At 46.7% G+C, this 11,512-nt stretch overlaps 1 protein-coding gene across 1 annotated transcript; it reads left to right on the top strand.

Moving 5' to 3' along the window:
- Window positions 1-5,626: 5,626 nt before the first annotated feature.
- LOC310801321 (CAAX prenyl protease 2-like) lies at window positions 5,627-8,731 on the top strand (the record flags this gene model as incomplete). Its single annotated transcript, XM_083665316.1, has 8 exons — window positions 5,627-5,772; window positions 6,002-6,104; window positions 6,207-6,290; window positions 6,552-6,630; window positions 6,771-6,938; window positions 8,024-8,095; window positions 8,265-8,327; window positions 8,499-8,731. 8 exons carry the CDS (start codon window positions 5,627-5,629, stop codon window positions 8,729-8,731), a joined length of 948 nt encoding a protein of 315 aa, XP_083521442.1.
- Window positions 8,732-11,512: the final 2,781 nt, after the last annotated feature.

Genomic DNA, 11,512 nt, shown 5'->3' with positions numbered 1-11,512 from the left:
TCTTTCCTGTTACAGTGTAGTTATAATGAAGGGTTATAATGACAGTAATGACCAAGTAAGATGATGTGTGTACAAAGAATAATGTGTTGTGGGTCAAATACAGACACTTCCCCACTGTGGGAATGGTGCCATCCTCCCAGTGTCACCAGACGATATAAAAACATCTCTGGCCAAACCCAGTGGAAACTCATTCAATGAAGTATCTCCTTTAAATATACAGTATCATCTCTGGATCAATGTGATAATGACCGGTAATGACCAGCAGAAGATAGTCAGTACAGTGTGTGTGTGTGTGTGTGTGTGTGTGTGTGTGTGTGTGTGTGTGTGTGTGTGTGTGTGTGTGTGTGTGTGTGTGTGTGTGTGTGTGTGTGTGTGTGTGTGTGTGTGTGTGTGAAGGAGAGAGTTAAGCCCCTGTTTGCCTGTCAAGGTATTACAGCTAATCTACTTGTCCATAGGCAGAGAGACAGAGTGGAGCTCTAACCAGCTGCTCCATGTTGATCAAATCTTCAGGTAGCTTCTGCTAGCCCTAACCCTGGCTAACCCTAACCCTGCTAGGACCTAACCCTAACCCTGCTCGCTCTGAACTTTGTTAGAGATGCTAACCCTTACCCTGCTAGCTCTGAACTTTGCTAGCAATGCTAACCCTTACCCTGCTAGCTCTGAACTTTGCTAACCCTACTAACCCTAACCATGCTAGCCCTAAACCTGCTAATACTACCCCCACCCCCTCCCAGCCCTAACCCTGCTGGCCATAACTTTGCTAACCCTAACCCTGCTAGGTATCGGAGGTTGACCATGATGATCATATTAGGAGGCGTGGGGGACTGTGCTGGGTGTCTGTTCTCTGCTGCCTCCTGCTGGCCTGTTTTTACGTCGGCAGCTTGTACCTCTGGAGGAGCAGCTTACCAAGGTAGGAACACTGACAGCTGTTAACCCTAACCTAACCTTACCAAAGTAGCCCTTCCCACTAACAACAGCTAACCCTGCTTCTGTGTCTCTGTGTGTGTGTGTGTGTGTGTGTGTGTGTGTGTGTGTGTGTGTGTGTGTGTGTGTGTGTGTGTGTGTGTGTAGGGACCATCCTAGCGTGATTAAGAAGCGCTGTGCCAGTGTGTTGGTGGTCTCTGCTCTGTCTCCAGCCTTGGTGAAGACGTGGGCCGACGCCAGACGTCTCTCTCTGGGCTGTGATGGGCCTTCGACTGGAGGAACTGGTCCCAGCTGCTACACTCCCCCTAGTCTTCACCATGGTACTCTACACACTACATACTACATACTACACACTACCCCTAGTCCTCACCATGGTACTCTACACACTACATACTACATACTACACACTACCCCGAGTCCTCACTATGTTACTGTACATACTACACAATACATACTACACACTACCCCGAGCCTTCACCATTTTACCCTACATACTACACACTACATACTATACACTACCCCTAGTCCTCATCATGATACTCTACACACTACTTCACATTGCCCCAGACCTCTCCATGGTACTGAACACTATACTAAACACTACATACTACACACTACCCCGAGTCGTCACCATGGTACTGCATATACTACACTCTACCCCAGGCCTATCCATGGTACTGCATACACTACTGCACACTACATACTACACACTACCCCTAGTACTCACCATGGTACTCTACACACTACACACTACATACTACACACTACCCCTAGTCCCCACCATGGTACTCTACACACTACACACTACACACTACACACTACCCCTAGTCTTCACCATGGTACTCTACACACTACACACTACATACTACACACTACCTCTAGTCCCCACCAAGGTACTGAACACACCACACACTACCCCTAGTCCTCACCGTGTTGTGGGGAATGGTAAGATTACAGAAGTTTACGTTTAGACTTGTATAACCGTTATGTGTGATCGTATGTGTAGTGTTGTATGAATTCTTGATGTTCAATTGGTGAATCTCTAGCAGACCAGCTGATGTTCTGGGCCAGGTGTCCCTGACAACAGCAGCCAAATTTCCACAGCGGGGCTAACGCTGTGCGTGCCAAGGCCAATTGCTTTTCCACAGTCACTCCTGGGCTTCAACAGTGCTCCAGGGCTATTCTGTGCTTAAAACTGGCTTTTAGCCTCCCCTACCCCCCTGGTCCTTTTAGCCTCCCCCACCCCCCTGGTCCTTTTAGCCTCCCCTACCCCCCTGGTCCTTTTAGCCTCCCCTACCCCCCTGGTCCTTATAGCCTCCCCTACCCCCCTGGTCCTTTTAGCCTCCCCCACCCCCCTGGTCCTTTTAGCCTCCCCTACCCCCCTGGTCCTTTTAGCCTCCCCTACCCCCCTGGTCCTTATAGCCTCCCCTACCCCCCTGGTCCTTATAGCCTCCCCTACCCCCCTGGTCCTTATAGCCTCCCCTACCCCCCTGGTCCTTATAGCCTCCCCCACCCCCCTGGTCCTTTTAGCCTCCCCTACCCCCCTGGTCCTTTTAGCCTCCCCTACCCACCTGGTCCTTTTAGCCTCCCCTACCCCCCTTGTCCTTATTGGGCCAATCAGGGCCAGCGGTGCGGTTTAGAGCGAGGGTGGAGTTTTCTAATCATAAAAAAGTGCTTTAGTTGGCTACTGAACGTTGTGTGTGGTTAGCATAATCCAAGTAATAGCTCACCATAACAACAGTACACAATTAATTAGAAAAGCGCTTCTTTAAAATAAAATTACCAGAAAAAAAGAGAACCTGTTGGGTAACTGGAGGCTATTAGACATGTGTTGCTAGTGTCTCCTCTATAGTTCACCTTACGAACAGCAGAATGTAAACAAACTGGAGATCATACTATGGGGTGGGACTAGGCTTGAAGCACTGGGCTTTGTGCACTAGCTTGCCGCTAGTAAGTCTTGGCACGTACTGGCACCACTGTCGAAAAGCGGCTAGTGAGTCCTCTGGCACTATAGGGCCTGATTAAGGTCAATGTTATGTACATGATGTCTCTGCTGTATCTGCATGTTGTGTCTTAATCAGTTGACAGTATCTGGCTGTATCATCAACAGGCAATTACATCCACAAACAAACACACAGTAACTGTATTACCTAGCTGATTCTAGGGTCCATAAGCTGTGTCGTTCCTATTGGAGGTTGGACTATGTATCTGCTCTGATGCTGGATATTGTTCCTTTGTTGCAACTCTTTAATAAACCTATTGATTGGTCATACCTGCTGTTGCTCATTTCTGTACCTGAGATTTAACAGGAACTAATGGGGACGTGCTGACATCCCTGTCCTCTTCCTGCTGTCTGAATAATTGTCAAATAAAATGGCAACAAGGTTGAGTTGCTGAGAGGACTAGCCAGGGATGGACTGGGACTACAAAACAGCCCTGGACTTTCACCTGTTCTTTCCTCTGATCATATGTGGACAAACGTGTATAAATATCACTGGTACAGACTGATAGAAAGGTTCATTAAGGTTCGTTAGGGTTCAGACATCCCAAAGTCATCTGGGTCTCCAGAGTTAATGGAGTTAGTGGAGTTTTAGAGGTTGCATCTTCAGGTTGTATCATAGTTGAAGTGAGAACAAGATGATGATGAATCTGTGAGATCAGAATCAGTGAACAAGACAACAAAAAGTAGTAACATAACCTTGAATAGCCTTTGAGTCAGAGGAGGGTGTGTAACCATGTGAGTTGTCTCTCTATCAACTCTCCAGGTTGAATACGCAGGTGTCACTGATGATGGGACCTGATATGATCCTCTATACCAGAGCTGAGGGACCTGATATTAAACACTAGACTAGAGGGCATCTATGGGACCTGGTTGTACTGCCCTATACAACCAGCAGGGGACGGCAGTAGCTGGTAAACCTGTGTAGGCATTGACCTTAATTGCCAACAGGTGTGCAGAATTGGAATATTCAAAGTGGATTATTTTCATGTGATCCTCATATCAATTACACCATATCCATCCCATATCCTCATATCACCATATTGTGTCAACAAACAATTCCTTTAACCATTGGATGTGAGACTGCGAGATTGAACAAGCTGCATCTTAGAAACTGAGAAAATCTTGACTAAAAACTGGATTTATATAAAGTGAGAAAAAGAGATGTTACCTCACAAACCCTCCTCTGGCTTAAAGGTAGCTGGATTATCGAACTCTGATATGTGGTCTGTCCTTGTTTGTGGTCTCTCTCTCTTTGTTTCTCTTTCTCTCTCTCTCCCTATCTATCAATTACCATTGAGGGTAGAATGTAACATTTTACGATGAAGTATTTGCCTTGTAAAAGTTTACAGTATTATTAAAGCCCCATTTGATTCATTCCATTTGACCGTTCTTGCACTAATTCAGCACAAACTCAACAATTCTTTGCACATTATTGACATTAGATTATATTACTAAGTACGTTATGCTTTGCTATTAACAATATATAGTCATATTCCCTTGCCTAACCTTTGCATGGTAACTGCCAAGCTATTAGGCCCTAGAACTCCATGTAATAATAATAATAATAATAATAATAACAATGCATTAAATTTGTGTAGTGCTTTCTCATGGAGTCAAAGCACTTAACATGTCAATAATATGAAAATAGCAAACAAAAATATAGGAGGACAGTCACAGAACATACATAACATAGGGCCCTATACATTGAAAGCCTGTATGTCTGCAAGTACTGACCAGGGATGGAGTGGGACTACAAAACGGCTCTGGACTTTTGCACGAAAGGATGAATGGACCAATGGGAGAGATGGGCTGCTTTCTTTACCACCGGCCCTGCAGCCCACAGATCGACCTGGGGCATGTCATTTTAACAATGCTAACTTAAGGTCGGTTGGAATCCTGTCTAATCAGGTTCAATAAACATTGGGGTTGAAATTCCTACTAAAAGCTGATACCGGTATCAAACACTTCTGTACCAAAGGATACAGGATGCCTGTATGTATTGTGAACGGAGTGGAAATGCGTGTTCAACTTGTTGAAACAAGTCAGACAGAGCCATTGTGAGGAGCCTTCTGCTGCCACTGCCAGAGGAACTGCAAGTTTTACTCACTTGAATAGGAAAGATAGGAAGACCTGTGTTTCATTAAAGACACGTTCCGTTCCATGCATTACAATGAACCCGTTAGTAAAGAAGTCAAAAAGAAATTGTAGGCTGAAAACTGGTAATTTGGTAAACAAATCAAAGCGACGTTAAACCCATTATAAACTCACTCAATCTCATATACAGTATCATCTCTGGATCAATGTGATGTCTGTAATGACCAGCAGGAGATAGCAAAGTCAGTAAAGAGCAACTGGTGTGTGTATGTGTGTGCGTGCATGTGAAGGAGAGAGTTAAGCCCCTGTTTTCCTGTCAAGGTATTACACAAGGTAATCTGCTTGTCCATAGGCAGAAGGACATAGTGGAGCTCTAACCAGCTGCTCCGTGTTGATCAAAGCTTCTGCTAACCCTGCTAACCCTGCTAGCCCTAACCCTGCTAGTCCTAACCCTGGCTAACCCTACCCCTAACCCTTTCCCCGCTAGACCTAAACTTTACTAGCCCTGCTAGTCCTAACCCTAACCCTGCTAACCCTTACCACGCTAGTCCTAACCTGCTAAAACCAAACAAACTCATAGTCTTCACTTCATGTCAGAGGGTGAACATGAACTCACAACAAATATCTGAGGTTGACCATGATGATCATATTAGGAGGCGTTGGGGACTGTGCTGGGTGTCTGTTCTCTGCTGCCTCCTGCTGGCCTGTTTTTACGTCGGCAGCTTGTACCTCTGGAGGAGCAGCTTACCAAGGTAGGAACACTGACAGCTGCTAACCCTAACCTAACCTTACCAAGGTAGGGGCACTAACAACAGCTAACCCTGCTTCTCTGTGTGTGTGTGTGTGTGTGTGTGTGTGTGTGTGTGTGTGTGTGTGAGCGTGTGTGTGTGCGTGTGTGTGTATGTGCGTGCGTGCATGTCTGTGTGTGTGTGTGTGTGTGTGCATGCGCATGTGTGCATGTCTGTGTGTGTGTGTGTGTAGGGACCATCCTAGCGTGATTAAGAAGCGCTGTGCCAGTGTGTTGGTGGTCTCTGCTCTGTCTCCAGCCTTGGTGAAGGCGTGGGCCGACTGGGTGGGCATCAGGGTGAGATGGTAGAGTTGGCATCAAGACATCAATACACAGACTAGTCTCATCTGCTACAGGTCTGATTATCTGTCTGTCTGTCTGTCTCTCTCTCTCTCCCAGCCTGAAGTCTCTCTCTGGGCTGTGATGGGCCTTCGACTGGAGGGATTGGTCCCAGCTGCCACACTCCCCCTAGTCCTCACCATGGTACTCTACACACTACACACTACCCCTAGTCCTCACCATGGTACTCTACACACTACACACTACCCCTAGTCCCCACCATGGTACCTTACAAACTACACACTACATACTACACACTACCCCTAGTCCTCAAGATACTGTACATACTACACACTACCCCTAGTCCTCAAGATACTGTACATACTACACACTACCCCTAGTCCTCAAGATACTGTACATACTACACACTACCCTTACTACTTCTTATTCACCCATCTATCCCAGGTGTTCTACCTTGGCGCCCTGACTCAGGCTGCTATGGACAATCCTAATGGGATCATTGATCAGATCAAGTCAGGCTTTGGTGAGTGTTCAATCAATTGTGTTTTTTTTTTTTGCACATGTTGACAGACCCTTCATCCTGGGCTGTGTGTGTGTGTGTGTGTGTGTGTGTGTGTGTGTGTGTGTGTGTGTGTGTGTGTGTGTGTGTGTGTGTGTTGGCAGACCCCAAGTCCTGGGCGGTGTGTGTGGGAGACCTGAAGTGGTTGAGGAACCAGGTGGTGGCACCTCTGACAGAGGAGCTGGTATTCCGAGGCTGCATGCTGCCTATGTTGGTGCCCTGCACCGGACCCACCGCTGCCATCTTCCTCGCTCCCCTCTTCTTTGGCGTGGGTACGGCTGCCTCTGTCACAGCGGCTAGGAGTAAGACTGGCTGGGGCGGCAGTTGGCAGTTGGTAGACAGTAGCCGAGCCCTGCTCGGGATTTGTAAAGGAAAGGATAAGAGTCAAGCAGAAAGAGGAATATCTATGTGTGTGGCTACAAATGGAAATAATAAAAGAATAAAAAAAGGACGAATTATCAAAGGCATATAGGCCTTCATTAGAACAATGTTCAGAGGTTATTTCCATATCAACAAATACAAAATATACCTTTCTGAAAATTAGCTAGCACACGAACGGTTAGCCCCACTTCCACAATGGGAAGTTTACTACAGGGTATGACTAATATTATTAATAATCTATTTCATACAAATTCGATGTACACCTATTAATAAAACATTATAGCATTAAAGCTAAATAAACACGTTTAGTTTACTTACTATTAATCAACAAAGACGCTCATCCAGCGGCAAAACCCAACTGAAAACCGACATCATCGTTAGGACGAAATAACCGCTGCCAGTTATCCAGTTGCCATGGTTATCTCGCGCGCGTTATCCTGAGAGGAAATATTATCTTAATTAAATTTTCTAGCGGACTTCAGTTTATAATGTCTGTCAGATATGTTAGGGTGCTACTATGGCTGGGTATGGCAATGTAGCTATCTCCTAAGTGTTTGTAATAGTAGCCTGTGGCTGGGTATATGCCTAAGCAGTAGGACCTGCTATGGTGGAATGTTAGGTATGATTCCAGTCCTATCTAGTTTCCTCTATTCCTATAGGTGGCGCTCTCATCTTTCCATCTTTCTTTCTCCTGTGGTGTTTTTTAGATTGTCTGTTTTCGCAATTTTAATGAATACTTGTTTACCATTACTGGCGTGTATGCTGTTCTCCCCATATTTAACAGTGTTCTAAATCGATGATGTTGTCACATAGGTGATAGGCCATATCCCCCAGCACTACTGTGTCCCTGTGTCTTAGTTGTGTGTCATGTCTGTGTCCCCTTGTGTTAGTTCTGCATCATGACTGTGTCCATGTCGAAGCCTCGTCTCTTATTGTGAATGGACCCTTTTTGTCTCCCATGAATCCCATGAATCAGCCCATTTCCACCATGCTATTGAACAATGGTGCCTCAAACAGGATACTCTGGACGTGATCCTTCTGTCTGCAGGTAGGACATAATCCCATAATCTCACTTGCCAGACTCCCATAGGCTCTCTGCATCGCTTAGTCTCCCCTGCCAGATTCCCATAGGCTCTCTAATTTCTAATTAAGTCATAAAGTTTGTAGTTATTGAGTAACAGTAATGGGGAGTGGGGATCTATGTTCCTATGTTGCAGTGTTCCAGTTCACTTACACATCTGTGTTTGGAGCCTATGCTGCTTTCTTATTCATGAGGACAGGTGAGTGTGTGTGTGTGTGTGTGTGTGTGTGTGTGTGTGTGTGTGTGTGTGTGTGTGTGTGTGTGTGTGTGTGTGTGTGTGTGTGTGTGTGTGTGTGTGTGTGTGTGTGTGTGTGTGTGTGTGTGTGCATCTGACTGACTGACTGACTGTGTGTTTGGACTTTCCTCTCAGGTCATCTGATTGGCCCAGTTCTGTGCCACTCTTTCTGTAACAGCATGGGCCTCCCTCCCATTGGGTCAGCCCTGGAGCACCCTCAGAGACCCGCAGTGCTCTTCTCCTACCAGCTGGGGGTGCTACTCTTCCTCCTGCTCCTCTTCCTCCTCACCGACCCCTTCTTCTATGGTGCAGCCCCCATCTGCTCCCTGGCACCAGACTTACACACAGCCTGTCCTTTTATGACATAGAACCCACCTACACTTAACCTGCCCTCCTATGACATAGCAGCACCCACCAACACCTAAGGGCCCTTCTGGCTGTTCAGGCAGGGCCCTTCTGGCCGAGTCTAGACTGGAGACAAAAGATGACCGTGCCATTGCCATTAGGGCCCCTAGAGGATATTAGGCTAGCAAGATCGGTATTTTCTTTTAAATCTCTTCTTAAAACACATTTGTATAGACTAGCCTTTAATTCATGCTGCCCTTATTATTTTGAATGTGTTGTGTTTTACTGTGCTTTCCTATTTATATTTTTGTTTTTATTTGCATGTCTGTTTTTTCTGCACATTTGTTTTTAAAAAGTGCTATATAAATAAAGTTTATTCTTCCTCTTGTTATTAATACACACAACCCTCCTATTTGAGTGAGATCCATCAGTGAGATGACCCTACCCTAACCTAACCTAACCTAGCCTAACCTTGTCCCTAACCTAACCTAACCTAGCCTAACCTAACCTAACCTAGTCTAACCCTGTCCCCAACCTCATGCTGCTGATGTTTTGGATCTCAGCATGAACGCTCAAGAACAGGAAAGAAAACAACTGTGGAATCTTTATGTTGTGTCCCTAGAGCATTTTGAATGTTAACCCTAACAACCTCAGCTCCTTCAGTAGCTGTTCCTTACAGACTGGCACATAGAGACGGGTATGGACTAGTGTGACCCCGTAGGGACCAGTAGACCAGCAGAGACCAGTGGAGACCAGTAGGGAACAGTAGAGACCAGTAGAGATCAATAGGGACCAGGAGAGACCAGTGGAGACCAGTAGAGATCAGTAGGGACCAGTAGAAACCAGTAGGGACAAGTAGATACCAGTAGAGACCAGTAGAGACCAATAGGGACCAGTAGAGACCAGTAGACCAATAGAGACCAGTAGGGAACAGTAGGGACAACTCAACTGCCAATCAATCTCAATCTTAATCTGCACTATAATGTACACTAAACTTGAAGTAAGGACCTGTGAAGTAGGGAAAAGTCTGGACCAGCAGGGATACCCAGCGGTGGGGTTCTATTCCTCTAGAGCTAGGGTTAGGGTTAGCTATAGGCAGGGTTCTATTCCTCTAGGGTTCGGGTTAGGGTTCTATTCCTCTAGGGTTAGGGTTAGGGTTCTATTCCTCTCGGGTTAGGGTTAGCTATAGGCAGGGTCTATTCCTCTAGGGTTAGGGTTAGGGTTCTATTCCTCTAGGGTTAGGGTTACGGTTAGCTATAGGCATGGCTCTATTCCTCTAGGGTTAGCTGGTAGGGTTCTATTCCTCTGGGTGGGTTTAGTCTTGAAAAGTGGAGATTCATTCATTCAGTGTAAAAACTGAACTGAGCCAAGCAGTGGTGCAGCAGACATTTCCTGCATGTGTGAAACTATTTCCTGTATCTTGTGCTGCTGGAAACCCGACTCCAGTCCAGTGAACAAAGCCTCCAGTACATGGACCCACTGCCAAGGATTCTTAACCCTGCTACCCTTAACCCTCAACCTCCTGTCCACCAGCCCGCTGCCAAGGACTCCTGCTACGCTTAACCCTCACCCTCCTGTCCCCCAGCCCGCTGCCAAGGACTCCTGCCACGCTTAACCCTCACCCTCCTGTCCACCAGCCCGCTGCCAAGGACTCCTGCCACGCTTAACCCTCACCCTCCTGTACATGGACCTGCTTCCAAGGACTCCTGCTACCCCTCACCCTCACCCTCCAGTACATGGACGCTGCCAAGGACCCTGCTACCCTTAACCCTCCCTGTTATGCACTGGAATGTGCTAGAGCAGGGCTCTTTAGTTTCATTCCTCCTGAGTGTCGGGCATGTGCTCCACATCTGTCAGCTTCTGGACTGGAGAGTGTGGCACTGTGTGTGTGTGTGTGTGTGTGTGTGTGTGTGTGTGTGTGTGTGTGTGTGTGTGTGTGTGTGTGTGTGTGTGTGTGTGTGTGTGTGGACTGGAGAGTGTGTGTGTGTGGACTGGAGAGTGTATGAGTGAGACTGGAGAGTGTATGTGTGTGTGTGTGTGTGTGTGTGTGTGTGTGTGTGTGTGTGTGTGTGTGTGTGTGTGTGTGTGTGTGTGTGGACTGGAGAGTGTTTTCCATTCTGTGAGGTTTTTGCATCTGGAGAGAAACTGGCTGCTCAGGAAGGTTGAAGGTCCAGGAAACTCTCATTCCAGCGTCCTCACGAGGCTCTGTGGAAACACACACTCACACACACACACACACACACACACACACACACACACAGCCACTGCATCCCAGAGCAGCAACAGCAGACTACTTGCAGTTTATGACCAGACGGACATGAAGCCAAAGCCCCTCCCCCTAGTAACAAGTCAGGGGGCAGCGGCCCTGCTCAAAGCATGATGACCCTCAAACAGAGATCAGACCTGTGTGTGTGTGTGTGTGTGTGTGTGTGTGTGTGTGTGTGTGTGTGTGTGTGTGTGTGTGTGTGTGTGTGTGTGCATATGCGTGTGCATGTATGCGTGTGTGCGTGTGTCTGAAATATGATCTATTATTATATAAAAAAATAAACAATAATAATACAAGTAAAGTGTCATTGGTTATGGGAGTTTTTGCTTGCAATAGTGAGAGAGGCCAGCAGGAGAACGGCTCTGGACTTCCGGAGACAGTCTGAGGTTCGGGACTGTACTGGTTCTGGACTAACCTAACCCTGGTTCTGAACTAACTTAATCCTGGTTCTGGACTAACTTAACCCTAGTTCTGGACTAACCCTGGTTCTAGACTAACCTAACCCTGGTTCTGGACTAATGTAACCCTGGTTCTGGAC

This window comes from Argentina silus (genome assembly GCF_951799395.1).
Source record: "Argentina silus genome assembly, chromosome: 2".
Classification (NCBI taxonomy): domain Eukaryota; kingdom Metazoa; phylum Chordata; class Actinopteri; order Argentiniformes; family Argentinidae; genus Argentina; species Argentina silus.
The sequence above is the reverse complement of the archived record's forward strand: the minus strand, read 5'-3'. Positions and strand labels throughout refer to the sequence as shown.